The 17,042-nt window shown below is 52.3% G+C and overlaps 1 protein-coding gene across 5 annotated transcripts in view; it reads right to left on the reverse strand.

Moving 5' to 3' along the window:
* Adcyap1r1 (ADCYAP receptor type I) overlaps window positions 1-17,042 on the reverse strand; it is a 47,544-nt gene that overhangs the window by 26,431 nt on the left and 4,071 nt on the right. For all 5 annotated transcript variants that reach the window (XM_070014270.1, XM_070014269.1, XM_070014268.1 and 2 more), the window contains exons 2-4: window positions 13,043-13,156; window positions 11,639-11,744; window positions 870-977 (exon numbers count right to left, since the gene is read on the reverse strand). In XM_070014270.1, the coding sequence (XP_069870371.1) occupies window positions 870-977; window positions 11,639-11,744; window positions 13,043-13,093 (265 nt within the window). In that variant the 5' untranslated portion in view covers window positions 13,094-13,156. The remainder of the gene's footprint in view (window positions 1-869; window positions 978-11,638; window positions 11,745-13,042; window positions 13,157-17,042) is intronic.

Here is a 17,042-nt window from a genome sequence, read left to right on the forward strand (position 1 = left end):
CCCTGTGCCTACCCCACAGGCTCCTAAATCTTTCTCTGGACCTCCTCCCCTCATCATTTTAGTAGCATTTGGAGACCCCAAATGCAGACATGCTCAAAGTCAGCTCCTCAAGGGCTACCCCCACCAGGGTTCTCACAGGAAGATGTCATTGTAAATCTGTTGCCAAGCCAGCATCCAGGGTCACAAACTATAGCTTAGGAGTCCCTGGAGAACAAAACCACCAGTGCCTCCTATCTTGGGCCCTTACTGCCACCTCACAGCCGTCAGTGATCAAGAAAATGCTTTGTTTGCCAACAAGTATGCTGGCCAGCCACACTCCTATGTATCCGAAGACATCTGATCATGTGTTCCTGTTATCTGTCCACAATCTTATTCATCTGAGGATGTCTGAGTATGTGTGCCTGTCATTTGTGTGTCCTCTAATGGCAGCTAACTCTAACTAAGCAACATGAGTCTAGTCCTAGGTTGAGAGTCCACATGCGGACATCATTCTATCCAGAGACCTTTCCTCTGGGAGGAAGCCACCATGCCACATTCCCATCTGGTAGACTAGACCAGGGACTTGGGGTACAAGAGTGAACAGGAGATCTGGCCCCCATCCCACGCCCGAGGGTGTAGCTCAGAGGATCATGGCAATGCTCACATGAGCCTAAGCTATGTCCCATCTCCAGCACACATGCTCTGGAGCAAGGGCTCCACCTCCCATCTCCAGCACACTCCTTCTGGAGCAGGGGCTCCTGACCATCTGTCCCAGGAGGGTCCGATCCCCAGGATCTGCCCTGTCCTTGGTGAGTAGCTCATCCTAGGGTCTGGGCCAAATCTGAGTCCAGGTTGGCCCAGAGCAACCAGAGAGACACTAGGCTACCTACCTTGGTCTGGGTTGAAGATTCGAAAGAGATCAGGGCAGGTGACCAGGACAATCTCTCCTACGTGGGCAGGCTTCCAACACGTGATGTTGTCCCACATGCCAGGGCAGCCTACAGGGAGACAATCATGGTACACATATATACCATATGCCCATATACACACATATGTCATGCCCAGTCATTGGTATGTGACACACATGTCCACAGATGTAGGCATCCATACACACCGCATTTGTGTTCATACATGTACTACGCATGCACATACCTATACTTAGCATATACCCTACATGCATCATATGTGCTTCATGCCTGCATCCTATGCACCCCACACACATATGCTTATACATGTGCTTTACACATACCATGCATGTACACTCACACATGCACCCTTTGCACACGCACACATACACATCAGTTTGTGAGCACCACTCACAAGCCAGACACTGCAAGGTCCTGGCAGTTAATAACTTGAAGGAAAGCCAGATTTCCTATCTGAAGGAAGCTCAGAGATGGACCTGGAAGACTTCTCAGAGAAGAGGAGAAATATAGACCCCAGGAGCTCATCTGATTCTCTGCCTCCACAGGCCCCAGCCCTACAGTCCTGGGACCAGGAGGCAGCAGGCTGATCTCACACTCCTGGAGACAGGGAAGTGCCAGGCTAGTACTAGATCTCTGAGGGTGAGAGGCCATATCTGCAACCTCATCTTCCTGCCCCTGCTCCTCTTTAGCCTCCCATCCTGCCCTCTCTCTGCCTGTACTGTGTCTGGCCTCAGCTCTTCCTCAATAGGTCCTTCCCACCTACAGGGAGACCCAGAACCAGCCTGAGGCTGTGCCCCACACCCCCACCTGCCTACCACAAGGCCTGGAGCCAGGAGCTGGCACAGAGCTGGCTCTTGGAAGAGGAGCTGACAGGAGGAGAAAGCCATTCAGGCAGCAGCCTGTATGCCAAGGCTGGAACTGTGGAAGGGCATGGAGTGGGAAGAGATGAGGGAGGCCAGCACAATGTCACAGGGGCAGACTGAGGGAAAGGAAGGGAAGTACACACTGAAGGGCGTTAGGGAGGTATAAGGCTTGGTGGCTAGCTGGACGTGGGCTGTGAAGAAGAGGAAAAGCTTGATCTTGATTGAGGACTGGATTTTTAGATCTGAAGGCACAGAGGTCTTGAGGACTGGATTTTCAGATCTGGGGGTGTGGAAATCTTGAGGACTGGATTTTCAAATCTGGGGTACAGGAGTCTCTGACTCCTTCTGCTTACTGTTCCCTCTCTCTCTTACCACTGCTATTTTCCCATCTGATCATCTTCCTCACCTTGTATTGATTCTCAGCACAGTAACAGTGACCTTTTTGATGCAAACTCCTAAGAACAAATCAGCCCTGGCTGGATCATGCTCTGCCTACAACCAATGGCATATGCTGGTGACATCCTGGCCAACACTGGAGGAGCTCACCCTGCCCAGGGACACGAGAGCAGCACTCAGCTATGCCCGGTCCCTGTTACACATCAGTCCACAATCAACTACCTGCAGAGATGCCCCTCTTCACACCAAAGACAACCTGGACACAGCAGTCTGTGACTGCGCAACACCCCACTAACCCTTACCTCGCACTTCAGCCTGGCTAGTAGCTGCCCCACCACCCCACCACCAGCTCCAGCACCTTCTCCAAGAGCCCTGTGGACCATACCCTCCAGAGCTTAAGAGTCAGGTGCCCTCTACCAGGACCTCAACCACTGCCTCTGTAAGGTGTCTTCTCAGCCCTGCACCACGGATCATAAGCTCTACAGTCAGTATCTGGCATGGACACACTTCACCACCAATAATTAAAAGCTTCCCATGCTCTGAGCACCCCATTTTCTCAACATAGTATCCTCAGCTCCTGCCCTTCACCCAGTCCCACCAAGCTCTCCTTCTCTGCTGTAGGGGTAGTGGTAAGAGAAGTCACCCAGGGGAAGAAGATGATCAAGTGAGAAGAGCAAGGAGGAAGAGACCCTGGGGACCCCATGCTTGTGGGGTAAGCAGTGCCAATGAGGGGAGGGGGAAGGCACAGCAGAGGAGGTAGAGTGAGAAGTCAGATATCAAGACAGGGAGCCAATCTGCAGTGGGCTCTATGCCAGGGAAGCACAGGACCCCTATGGCCCCATACCAGGACTGTTGGGCAAAGAATTGAGTTCATACATAGAAAGTTCTAGGGTTCACCCAGCATAAGTTCCCTGGGTCATCAGCACTAACTCCATCACTTTCATAAGCACCCCTGGGAGTCACTACCCTGGGAAGACCGATCCAGGCAGGAGGAGAAACTAGAGACTTGAAGGGGAAATGACATCTTGGTGGCCAGCTGCTGACAGGCCTGGAGGACATATGGCCAACACCAGGCTAGAGAGGGCTCTCCTGAGGTTGCAGTCCCTCTGTCAAGGTCATGACTGTTAGGTGTTTCTCAGACCAGAAGACGCCCACAGCGTGGGTACAGAAAGCTCCATCTCTCAGGCCTGGGAACTCCCAGTGGCACTGGCCTGTGAGAGATGGCTCATAGTACTGGGAATGCTGCAGGAACTCTGAGTACTGTGAATGGAGAGGGCAGGGACACTGAGAGCCAGACAAAGCCCGGTCGGGACACTGAGGATGATTCCTGCTCACCACTGTTTCACCAACTCACATGTGGCTGTGACACCATGTCCTTGAAATACACCCAAAAGCAAATCTTTGCCGCCCGTGCCTACTCTGGGATGTCTGTGGAGCATGGCCTTGAGCCCACACCCCAGGAGCCCTGCCCAGCAGATGTTTCTGTAATACAGAACATTAAGCCCTGGCACAGCCATCTGCCATGGCCAGCAGATGTTGCTGAGATCAGGAATGACTTAAGATCCAGTGAGCAGAGCTAAGGGGCAAGGAGGAATCCAGGGCCAGGCAGGATACTTGAAGAAAAGATCTTGGGCTAGAAGCAGAGGTGTAGACAGGGCAGGGGTTGCATGCTCATAACTTTCCAAGTGCCTTTTATATGCTAGGGACCATCTAGGTACCAGGTATACAGGGTATATACAAAGGTCTGGAATTTTCAAGTGAGTAAAGTGAGGGAAAGGGTAGAGCCAGCCCTCAGCATCTGTACCAGCACCCTGTGACATGCTTTTTGTTTCCTCTACCACAATTCTCATTGAGGAGGGTCAGATGTCTATGTGTATGCCCAAGTTTGAGTGACTAGAGTATAGAGAAGATCTCCCTAGGATTTGCTAAGAATATCTATCAAGATCTCCAGCCCATGGCCTGGAAACCCTAATGATCCAGCTGCCACAACTCTGGTACCTCTTCCTGTCCCCTCTGTCTGTGTCTTATGTCACTGCAGCCAGACAGCAGAAACACCCAGAACAAGACCCATGACCGAGGGCCTAAGTCCTAAGACATGCCCTCGACCTAGGAGAAGTTCACAGCCTCCTGGTTCTGGAGGACAAACAGTGGGCTCTCAACACAACCTTGGGTTTCTCTAACTGGAGAAGAAACTCATTTTCCTGCCTTCCAAACAGAACGCACACAGCATCTACATCCCTAACAATTCTGCATGCCAGACAAAACACAGCTCTGTTTTGTTGTGGCTGGGAAATCTCAAGACTTTCTTCCTTCCCTCCTCTTCTCACCCTTTTCCTTCTCCTTTTCCTCCCCCTTGTTCACTGAAGGAACACTAAGAAATATGTGTCAGACTGTACCATACTGCAGAATCACACAGGAGAGAAGGAAAGCACCCAGTCTGGGCCTCACCAAGCCTAGGGTCTGGAGAAACATGGAAGGATGTGATGCTAAATGTTGAGAGGCCGCTGGATGCTGTGCTAGGTTCTTGCTGCTGCTGGAGATTTATACACAAAGTGAGTGTCTCCACATGCTGCAAGTTATTGTCATGCAGCTCTGGAGGCCAGGGGCCTGGGAAGGTCTTCACTGGGCTAGAATCAAGGTGCTGACAGGGCTGCCATTCTGGAAGCTCCAGGAGGGAAAAAAACCCTTCACTGCACCTTTTCCAGAGTCAACTAGCCACCTCATTCTCCATCATCAAGCCCAGTAGCTCAACATCAGCAAGCTTCTCTCCCCTGTCTGGATCTCATGATTCTTTCACATGTAAGGACATGTATGAGGGGGTTAGTCCACCTAATTAAGTCAGGATAATCTCCCCATCTCAAGGTTCTTACCTTATGGCATATTCAAAGTCACTTTTGCTATGTACAGTCACATGTTCACAGGTATGGAGAACTGGGTGTGACTCTGTCTCTAAGCAGTCTCAGGGTATGAGAGAGGGACTTATTCTGCCTACCACAAAGGGAATTCAGGAATCACATGGTCTAATTTTGAAAGCAGAAAAGAAGACCTGAAAAGACCTATTGTGGTCCAGAAGAGGATGAAAGAGTTGAATGTGGATCAATGGCAGAAGAGATGGAAAGAGATGTGTGGGGCAGTCTAGATGCCAGTGATGGGGATTGGTGACAGAGATGCTTAGTGCTCACTCATAATGTGACTTATATTCCAAGTAGATGAAGAAATTTGTCTCCAAAACATCTACTGCCTTCCTCTCTCTTCCCTCACAGTTCCTTCAGAATCACACGCACAGGCCATATATAAACATAGTTGTGTTCCGAAATGGAAACATCCTGGGTCTCTGGATGGCTGTGAGAAGCCAAGTTCTACTCCCTCCTCGGATGACCGCAGTGGCCTATGACATGTACAAACAAGAAATGTCACTGTCCTAAGTCTTTGGATTTTAAAATTGACTTGTCCCTGGAGCATAGTATAGGTTGTCCCGACTCATACAGCAGAGACAGAGAGGTACCTTACAGATGTCACCCTGATTTCCAGCTTGGATGGATAGATGGATAGTGGTAGGAAGGGTAGATGGATAAGTATTTGTGGGAGTGGTGAGTGGATTAGTGAGTGGTAAGTAAGTGGGTGGATGGGTGGGTGAGTAGATGAGTAGATATATGAATGCTTAGGTTAGTGGAGGTGGTGGATGAATGGATGGGTGGGTAGATGGGTGAGTGGGTGGATGAGTTGGTGGGTAGATGGGTGGGTGGGTGGGTGGGTGGATGAATGGATAGATGGGTAGATGGGTAGATTGGTAGGTAGGAGGGTGGATGGGTGGGTGGGTGGGTGGATGGGTGGTTAGGTGGGAAGGTGGATGGGTGGGTGAGTGGGTGGATGGATGGGTGGATAGGTGGATGGGTAGGTGAGAGGTTGGATGGATGGGTGGATGAGTGGGTGGGAGGGTAGATGGATGGGTGGATAGGTGGATGGTTGGAGAGGTAGATGTGTGGGTGAGTGGGTGGGTGAGTGGATGAACAGCTGTATAGATGAGTGATGGGTGGATGAATGGAAGAATGGATGACAGACAGATGTTCTATTTATCACAGTGGGGATGGCTGAGTGAGAAGCAATGATGGGGTAGCTTGACAAGTTGGAAATCAAGAGTTCTGTCTCCATATTATTTGATTTGAGGTAGTGATAAGAGCCAAGAGGAGACAATTGTCCCAAACAGCAATTGGACAAAAATCCAGGACCCAGAGCTCAAGCTAAAGCTAGAGAAAAGAAGTAGGCATGATCCTTAGGGACTCTGTTTAGTCCCTGGGCATCCAACCAGAGGTGGAGCTCACAAAAAAAGGCGAAAAATAGGCCTAACTCCAGAAGAAAGAATGCCAACATTTAGAAGCGGGGCTGACAAAAGAGACGAAGAGGAAAACCAGGACAGGCCAGCAACACTGCAGCCAGAAATGAGTTTCAGGAGGGTGACGGTCAAGTGAGGCCAACACCAAGTTCCCACTTCCCTTTCCTCTTCCAGAGAAAGCCAAAAATCAGAAGAGGTCTTGATCTCTTGAGAGCCCTCTCCACTTCTGGCTCCTCACCTAAACCTCCCTCTTCACCTCTCCCTGCCCCCAATTCTACACCAGCTCTCCTGAACCTTCCTGGCTTAGCCTGCAAAGGCCTCACTGTGGGCAGAGGAAGGTGGGCACCATGACGGCAGCAGCACTGCATGCTCTCTGAGCTGTGCCCACCTAGGACCTTGAACACAAAGTAGCCAGGGGGTGGCAGTGAATCGTGACAGTGGGAGGGACGGATTCCACTTAGGCAGGCCGAACTGAGAGGGAATGCAGGGCTATTAGCTCTCGCCTGGAACCGGATGAGGAGAGCTAATCTCAGGTTGTCATGGTGATAATTCTGTCCAGTTCCACACAATGTTCAAAACTCCTGAGACCAGGAACACCAGAATGACAGACAAAGCCACTGTCTTTCTGTGGATATGCTCCAGTATTGTTAGATCAAGGCCTCCATCTGAGCATACAATTCAAAGGTGAAAAATATTCAATTTACTGAAACTTACTTTACAGCCAAAGGTTTCTTCTTTTCATAAATTGAGGTCCCCCACTCACCCATGAGGTAAATGTTGAAGAGGTAGGGGAGAATCCAAGACATAGCCCTTCCCTTTAGGAATGAACTGATCTCAAAACTTGGACCCCAGGCCAACAACACACCTGGGAACCTGCCAGAATGCAGGAGCTCGGTGTCTCCCAGGCCTAAGAATGAGGAAACCTGTAGGTGGGACCCAGCAATCTATGTTTTTACAAGCCGTCTAGGAGCAGGATGTGCTCTCCCGTCTATGACAACCAAGTAATAGAAAAGCTAAGCTGGATAGAAAACGAACTCAGACTGCCATTCCTACCTCCAGGTGAGTATAGAGGGGGCTGGGGCAAGGCACCCAGGACAGACTAATAACCCGCAGATCTTTTCTGTCCTATACTGCCATAGCCGGCCTCATCCACATCCTCTAGAGGGTAGCATCCAGGCTGGCCAGCCCTCCCTCAGCTGGAAGGCTTCCAGGCTGATGGAATGCTGATGGGCCTGCAAAGAGGAGGCACTGGCTGGCCTGGTTCTGGACAGGCAGGCCTCTGAGCTGGGCCCCAGGAACCAAGCCCAGCAGACTGTGCCTGGGGACTGCTTGGCCCGTTGCAGCCAGCAGAGCAGCCGTTCCCACGCACAACGGCCCTCCTCCTGCTCTGGCCCCAAGGGCACTGCAGCAGAAAAGAGCTTTCCCTCCGGGCAGCAGACCTGGGCACCAGCTGGACTGGCTCTCACCCTCCATGTGCCACCTCTGGCCTTGGCTGTTCCCTGGGTCACATGACAGAGCCAGGCTGGGGTTGGCTCAAACTCCATTCAGCATAAGGGCTAGAGTGAGGGACAAAACCACCTCCAGACCTCCTGTGTAAGAAACACCCGTGACACAAGCCAAGGATGCTGCAAACCGAACAACTCGGTGAGAACACGCCTCCGGCTGCCAAACGTTTCCTTGCCGCACTGCTCCCACTCCCACTGTCTCCCTCACATTGCCATCTCGGGCCCCAGGACCAATGAGGACCAGCGGTGGGAGGAGGGAACGCAACCCCTCCAAGCCCCCACCTCAACCCACACATACCACCACACCCCCTCAACACACCAATAGTTCCTATTCCACCAACCTACCTTACTACCTGACTAGATTACAAGGATTATAAGAAGACCCACAAAAGATACACATGGAGAAACATAAACAGGCAATGCATTCATCTGCCGCATAATGACACTAGGAGCAGACCAAGAGCACCATGGTCACTGATAACTTTACAGCAGCAGTAGGAAATTCCTACTGCTTGGTGATAACTCAACACACTATCAAGAGTGCTAGTAGAAACGAATCCTACTTTGCCACCAGTAGTATGAGAGAACAGTAGGTGTGGCGGCTCATGTCTGGAATCCTAGCAGGCTCATATCAGAAGGTCATCGTTTCAAGGCTAACCCAGGAAACAAGCTCATAAGACCTAGCTAGGACAACCTTGCTCTCCTCACCCCTTCCCTGCTCACACCTTTACCTCTATGCCTCTCCCTCTATGCCTCTCCCTTCCCTGTCTCTCCATCCACTCTCCTAAGCACAAGTACAGCCCTCAGACCTATCCTTCTCCTCTCAGGATTCTTTCTAGATGTTCCAAACAGCACTGGCCTGATTCCTGGAGATGCTGTGTGCTCTAGCACAGACCTAGAAGAATATGGACAACCCCACAGCCCTCCAAACCGAGGCAGTCATACTCATAAGCATAGCATCTCTATTAGGTACTTAGCAAACATTGCCCACTACCCTGTGCACTTCTCCATGGGTTTCTCATTCAACACAATAATCCAACTTATACTGTTCAAGCTGGAGCTAGGGAGAGCTTTAGGACACAGTGTCATCTCCTGAGGCTTACACACAGTAGCTGAGGCCCAGACACCTTGAGTTCAAGTTCAAGTTCCATGTCTGCTCATAACACACTTGTCCTGTTAAGGTGCAGAACCTCCTTATGCCTCAGTTTCCTAATAAACAGGAGTAACAGCCCTCTAGGTTTCTCTGGTGGTCTGCCAGCACTGTGCTGGCACTCAGCAAGTCTAATCCACATTGGCCATCCACATGATCATCTCACCCCCTCCTTGTACAACGGTCCTAGAGCAGGAAAGAGCCATGGAGTTCATAGCCCAGCCTGGCCTTTAGTCTCCTTTTTCCCCCCCTGCAGACTGTGTAAAGCTTCTGCTATATTAGCTCTGAGGCCTGGCCTTGTCCTGCCCCACTTCCTAACTCAAGGACATGGGAGGGAAGAACACAGGGGTGAGACCCTCTCTTTAGGCAGGTCACTGGTGGGTGAAGCTCCCTCTCTCCTCCAGGTGCTCAGGACTAGAGGAAGGCTATTGCCAGCCTCACCTCTGAGGAACCCTCATCCCATGCCCTCCTCCAGGCTGTGGGGTTCCCTGCCACTATACCAGCCAACAGGAAGTGCCTTCTCCCTGTCTCCTTCCCACTGCCCACAGCAGCTCTGGGCAGTGCATCTCTCTGAGACCCAGCCCTTCCTGGCCCTCATGGTACCCTGGCCACTGTGTATCCAGTAAGCAAAGGAGGGTTGAGGGCAGGCAGGCTTTCAGCCCCCAGCTAAGTCTAGCCTTCATGAGTGGCCACAAGAATCCAGAGCTCCCCTAGAAGTGGATTTGGAATGTATACACACCCTCAGAGCAGGCCCAGGGCTCTGACACAGGTTGTTAGAGTCCTGAGTTGGCCAGCTCCCATCCCAGGCCTCTTGTAGATGTGGCCTCTAGTTTGGAGTCATCTCTCTGGGTCATCTTTCATTCTTCTCTGCTGCTCAATGCCTACCTATGCCCTGGGCCTAGCACAGGGCCCTGTCACTCCATCCAGCCCTGAGAACCACCTGGAGTCTTTAAACATCAGTGGCTGTGGCCACCTTTGGTTCTGATTTAATCAGCGTGGATGGTGGCTGGAGTACATTCTTCTCAAAGTCCCCAAAGACAATGCAGTTCCTGCATTGTCTGACTGTCCAGCAGCTCCTGCATCATTTGATCCTCCATCCGTTTCTATATTATCTGACTCTCTAGCAGGTCATGTCTCCAGTCCTCTAACAACAGACTCACCCCAGCTCTCCAGCACAATGGGAGAAGGCTCCTGCCAGCACTGCCTTTCCATCCTCCACTTTAGACAGGACACTCACGGAGCAAGTCTCTGTTGTCCTGCCTCAGCCCAGGGCTCAAAAGATGGGGCACTATTAAAAGGCACACAGCTCCTGCCATCCTGCCCCACCCTACTTCACCTTTCTCCTCCTGGACAGAAGGATAGCAGTGGCTCCACCCAAAGACCTGACATTTAGGAACAACAGAGCTTGGAGGCAGATATCTAAGATCTAGACCCAGCCATGTGATCTGAGCAGGCATTCCCCTCTAGCACCTTACTTTGTATCTTTTTGGGTAGTCTTTGAGTTTCCTCCAGATCTGCACCCATCTGGGCCCCTACCTCTATTTCCCTAGTAGGTGGACAGACCTATATAGAGTCCACAGGGCTGAGCCTATGCTGGGTGGGCTGGGTCGGGGCTGAGCCTTTGCTGGGCAGGCTGGCAAGGCAGTCCTGACTGGGGCACCTCTCTCCCGGCTGTCTTCACTGAGGTGCAGGACAGGCAGCTTAAACCGCTACATCTAACTGGGCAGATCAGTGAAGCCTTCAGACACTGGATGCTCAGAAAAGCTGTGAGGGCTCTAAGGAAATCATATAGCCCCTGACCAGGGCAGAGAGCCCACCCTCCAGTGACCACACAGGAGAGGGGGGGCAGAGCCCCTAGGCCTCCATGTCCCCTCAGATGGGAGCAGAGGATGAATTGCTTCCATGAGTCCCAAGGACCCTCCTGAAGCAGGGAGTTGGAAGCAGAGGTTATCTAGAGCCTCTGGGCTTCACAGATGCAGCACTTCTCCCTTGGCAATGGGAATCATTAAAGGGCATCCTTTAATGCCTGGGACTGGGGTGCCATGGGCCCCCTGGAAGAGGCTGAGGATGACAACACCCCAAGACTGTGACCATGTCCACCACAGGCACTCAGCACCCCGGGAGCCCTGTGGTACACAGTCCTGGTGACCAGGACACCTGCTGCTCTGCGCTCTGACCTCTGCCCCAGCACTTGGAGGAGACAGTTCCACCTGACACTGACCAATGCTCTCACAGCCCAGACACCACAGCAGCTGCATTTCAGCTGCCACCAGCCCAGGTGGCAACCCAGCAAGCTCCCTGGCCAGCTGCTGGCCAGGCCAGGCTCCAGCTGCGTCTTAGCCCCTTGGGGAGACAGGACTGCCACATCCAGAGGCAGGATGCAACAGCCCCAGAGCAGTGCCCTCTGTCATGCTGCAGAGTACAGAAGAGGCTGGGGAAGGCCACCTCCATGCAGGGATAGTGAGCTGCTCTGCGACCTCACTCACCTGGGGAGGAATCATTGAAGTCCAGCAGGCGGTTGGCCCTCTGGATCTTCTCCAGGCACACAGCTTGCTCCTTCTTGAAGATGCAGTCAGAGTGCATGGTGGTGGCCTGTGGGACACACAGATGGATGATAAGACTGGTGGGAAGGGTGGCCACCCACAAGGCTCCTAACCCAGGGCAGAAACCAGAGGGTACTGGGAAGAAACAGGAAAAGTAGAGGGCAGAGAACTTGTTTTAGGGCCAGGGCATCCACTCTCATAATTACCATGGGGTTCCTCTTGGTCACTAACACGGTGAGGCCAGCCACTCTTCCACATCGATAACCTTGGCAAACACCCATGAAGTACTCCAGCAGGGCAGGCAACTATTCTGAATGTCATGAGTGTGTGTGTGTGTGTGTGTGTGTGTGTGCGCGCGCGTGCGTGCACGCATGCACACACACGCATACACACGAGCATGCACATGTGTATGTGCATATGTGTAGGTGTATGTGAGAGATATTTTGTATCATTGTCCATTTTACAGGCATGGAAACAGAGATAGGAACTTGCCAGGCCTCACAGCTTAGAGGACTGGAGCCAGGGTGTGATTTTAGGCAGCCTTGGGCCCCCAGGATCAGGCAAGCAAGCAGGGGCTAGGCTGAGAGCGTGCCTCTCCTGTCCTTTGGGGTTGCAGAAGGAGGAGGCATTCAGGATCCTCCTCTCATTTACAGAGGAGGAGAAATGATCTCAGAGAAGTTAAAACACCACAGCCCAGGTTACATAGCTCTTTCATGCCCAACAACTCTAGCTCAGAACAGGGGACTTCACAGCACACATAGCAATGATGGCCACTGCACTCAATGATGCTGTCATTTGAATCAAGGGCCAGGATGGCTCTATCAAGAATGTGCATGCGTGTGGAGGGGGTTGTGGCATCTGAGCTGCTGAGGGCCATGCTCTCAGGCTGCTCCAGTCCTGGAAGCTCACAGGTGTATAGGCAGCTCCCCGAAGGCCCTGGATTTGCCAGTCACACAGGACAGCAACACAACAGGCACCCAGACTCCTAGGCAGGGTGGTGGGGCTCATAGTAGGGAGTCTTCACTTCCCACTTGCTTCTTGCCAGAGGGACATCAGCAGAGTACTTCTCTAGAGTCCAGAGCTGGCAGTGCCGATAGCTGGGAAGAGAAAGCTAACAGAGCCTCTGCACCCCACCCAGGGCCTCTACATGCCATGCTGAACAACATGGAAAGGGTGGCCATCCATAGATTTGAAAACGCGCGCCTCTCTCTAGAGGTGGGGTCCATCTCTAACTCAAAGTTGCTGGGTGGTCCCCAGAAGGTGCTGGGATGAGCATAACTGTGGGCACACAAAAGACAGGGTCTCTGGGATCCAGAAGAATTATGGAGGGAGGTTGTAGGTTCTTACCACAGGCAGTAGGAGGAGAGTGGCCAGGACTACCTGCAGGACACCAGCCATGGTGATCAGCTAGGACAGTGAACTTGGCTCCCAGCAGCCTCAGCTCAGCCCCACACGCACAGGCTGCAGGGAAGGAAAGGTGTTGAGTCCTGGGGTGGCACCTGACACCTGCAACACACTCCCAGCCCCCAGGGGTCTCCTTCTGGGACCTGATGCCCAGTTCTTGACTCCCCCAACCCACAAGCAGGTGCCAGCATTGAGTGCTTACTCCAGCAGACAAGCCAGCTCATTCCAATATCTGAAAATATTCACACTGACACAGAAAGAATCATATGCACAGGGCTGGGCATGGTGGCCTGTGCCTTCGTCTAAGCTACTGGGGACATGGAGATCAGTAGGTTCACAGTACCAGTCTAGCCCCAGCAAAAATTTAGCAAGACCCCACATCAACATATAAACTGGGCATGGTGGCAGCTGCTAGTCATCTCAGCAATGGGGGTAAGAGCAGTGAGGTCTGTGGTGGACGATGAGAGACCTTATCTGAAAAAATGACTAGTGAAAACAGGCTGAGGGTGTGGCTCAGGGATAGAGTGCCTGCCTAGCAAGAATGAGACCCTGAGTTAAAATCTCAGTGCTGAAGAAAGGGGGTGGCGGGTGGAGGGATGTGAAGCTATTCCTGCAGCATCATTTAAAATAGCATACAAGCCTAGTGTCTGTAGCTCACACCTGTAATCCTAGCTACTCAGGAGGCTATGATCTGACCATCATGGTTCAAAACCAGACAAGGAAGTCTGTGAGATTCTTACTTCCAATTAACCACCAACAAGGTGCAATACAGAGCTGTGACTCAAATGGTAGAGCTCCAGTTTTGATTAAAAAGCTCAGGGGCAGTACCCAGGCCGGGACCCGCACAAAAACAAACAAATAACAAAACAAGATCTAGGACAAAGGGGCCAGCACAGAAGCCATCTTACATGCACTGCTGGGCAGTGCTTGTTCGACCAATAAGAACGTAACAGCCCAAGTTGCTATTAAATTATTAAATTGCTCGAGAAAGGGTTAACATTGGGAGCACTGCTAACCCACAGAGTGTGATTTAGGAAGCCACACAGAACTGGAGAGAGTCTGCTCTAGCACAACGACCAGGAGGCCTTGTACACGTGCCCAGCAGGCAGTCCTAATATTACTGTGGGCCCTGGCTCTCAGCCTAAACAGACCTGTCTCCCTCCAACTCCTGGCCTCCCCAGGCTGCCAATAAGCAAGCACCCAAAGAAGAAACAAAGACAGAGGCAGAAAGACTGTACAGGGCTATGCAGATGCTGAGGATGGTGCTCAGGGAATCCTGGGCATGGTGGCCAAGTACGTAGCCGCTTCCTGAAGCCAGAGGGCTGGGAGGGCAAAAGGATTTATTCCTCTGAACACCCAGATAGCAGCTATGTCAGGCACATGGGAAGTGCCTCCAGCTTGGCACTGGTGGGCACCAGAGGGCTCAGCCATCTCCATCATCCTGGGCTCTGCCTGGCTGGGATGGAGCAGTGCCTGGTCCCTGTACCCCAGCAATGGCTGAATGGCAGCCAGGGGTGAAAGTTGCTGGAAAGGTGGAGATCATCTGAGATCAGGGTGCCTCCTGGACCCCTTGGACAACATCAGGTCACACACAGGAAAGTTGAGCCCAGTGACACCAGCACTGCCTATCCCTAGCTGGATCTCCTGGCCACTTGTGGCCTGGCTGCCCACTGGATCCCCATGCTCAGGGAAGCAGAGCCCTCTGCCCACCTGCCCCAGTTCTCCATCTCCAGGCAGCATCAGGAGGGTTGGGGTCATAAAGATTTTATATCAAGCTTTGTTAAGACCATGGGGTAAATACAGAGTGAAAGCAGGAAAGGCTGGAGGGGGAGCAGGGGCAGGTGAGGGAAGGCTGGCTGCATTCTGAAGTTTCTCTCTGTCTCTCTCTCTCTCTCTCTCTCTCTCTCTCTCTCTCTCTCTCTCTCTCTCTCTCTCTCTCTCGCTCGCTCGCTCGCTCGCTCGCTCGCTCTCTCTCTCGCTCGCTCTCACACACTCTCTATCCTCGCATACACACACCCAAATCCATAGAGATGAGCATATAGATGAGCACACCCCTCATACACACAGGAACACTCGCTGCAAACATCCATGATGGACACAAGACTCCACCAGGGACAGTTAGATATGTGCAGATGCCAATGCAGGGCAGCTGCATGTCCCTATGTACTGGCCAGCCTGTGGATGCACACCATGATGCACACCTCAGGTGGCGAGCAGAGACACCCTTAAAAATCACAGCCCCGAGAAACACTGCAGATGCACTCAGCAGCATGGGCAGTGGTAAACACACACGTGCACCCATGGGCACACAGGCAGGATGCTCACCACCATCTACCATCACAGCTCTACTGGAGCTCCACCAGCCTGTCACACCACCTATGTGCACAGAAGAGGTGCGCTAGCCCAAGAACCAAGGCCTGCCCCCTGCACTGCAGTCCACCTCCACCCAGCAGCACAGAGCCCCCACCAAAGCGAGGAGACAGTCTCTAGGGTGCCCCACCCTGGCTCCCTGTGCCCACGAGAATGTCTGGGGGCTCTGTTCCCTCCCACCCTGCACAGTGCCTGGTGGACAACTCTGTCCCAGACCACCTGCCCAAACACACTCGCCCAGGCTCTTCAAGGCACAGGCCTGTCTCCTCTTGCCAAGGTCAGCTTTCAGAGATATGTGCCCTGGGTCTGTGCCCACTTGCCAGCTGCTCAACTCCATCCTGGCTGTATCTCCTCCTCCGTTGTCTCCCAAGGTGCCAGGAGATGAGCTGGGCAACCATTGCCGGGGCCCTACCAGGAGATAAACCGGGTAATCGTAGCCAGAGCCCCATCAGGAGATGAACTGGGTGACCACAGTCACAGCTCTGTTAGGAGATGAGCCAGGCAACCACAACTAGGGTTAGACAGCACACGTGAGGACAGACACTGGGCTTGGATGGATGACCTGACGGCTCCATATATCCCCACGTGCCACCCCGTGGGTCCAGGTTCCACTTGGTAGTTGACTTTGAGGACAACTGAACTCTATCACTTAGTGTTTAGCATGATAGATGTGGGAACCACTCCCTACTTAGCTAGATTGTTTGGCCTCAGGCCCTAAGCAGGCTGTTCAACCTTTCTAGGCTTACCTGTAGATGCGGAAGGATAGTAATTCCCATCTCACACATGTGAGTTCAAGGCCACAGGAAATGAGGGCTATGGCTCTAACCTCAGCACTTCCTGCCCAGACCTGTTTCACTGTCTCACATGGGGAGAATGGCAGGGCTGCTGCATCTTGACTTGCCCAAGGGTGTATTTACTAAGTATTCATACTCAGTATAGGCAGGTACTTGCCATTGGGTGTATTTATTAAATACCCATACTCAGTACAGGCAGGCACTTGCCAGCTGTGTTTACTAAGTACTTATACTCGGTACAGGCAGGTTCTTCGCAATGGGGTGTTCACTAAGTACTCTTAGTACATGCAGGCATTTTCCCAGGCAATAAATGTACATTAGCTCCTGAAACCTACAAGGTAGTTTCTGGCACTGTCCTTGTTCTAAAATAAGAGAGACTGAGGCACAGACAGGCCAAGAGACTGCCTGAAGGCCCCACAGCAAGCACATAGCGGGGCTGGACAGGGTGCCCAAGTCATATGGCTGTGATGCTTACATGGTTGCTCTCTGACATGGGTAAAATGAAGGCCAGCTCAGAGCCCACGGATGCCTCATCACACCGCTATCCCCAGGCCTGCTGTGGCCCTCCTACTCCATCCTGTGCCTGTATAGATGCAGACATCTATATCCTGAAGTCAACTTTAAAGACCACCTCCAATGGGACAAGTGGGGAAACTGAGATCAGAGTGGAACAGGTCACAGCATAGTCCCTGGCAGGAATGGGGTATGTAACAGATGCCTGAAATGGAGGGGAGTTTGGCAGGCAGAACAATGGCATACCCTCCTCTCCAACAGGGAAA

Source organism: Dipodomys merriami, unplaced genomic scaffold, assembly GCF_024711535.1.
Source record: "Dipodomys merriami isolate MVZ:Mamm:240054 unplaced genomic scaffold, mDipMer1.0.p SCAF_94, whole genome shotgun sequence".
NCBI classification, from domain to species: Eukaryota; Metazoa; Chordata; class Mammalia; order Rodentia; family Heteromyidae; genus Dipodomys; species Dipodomys merriami.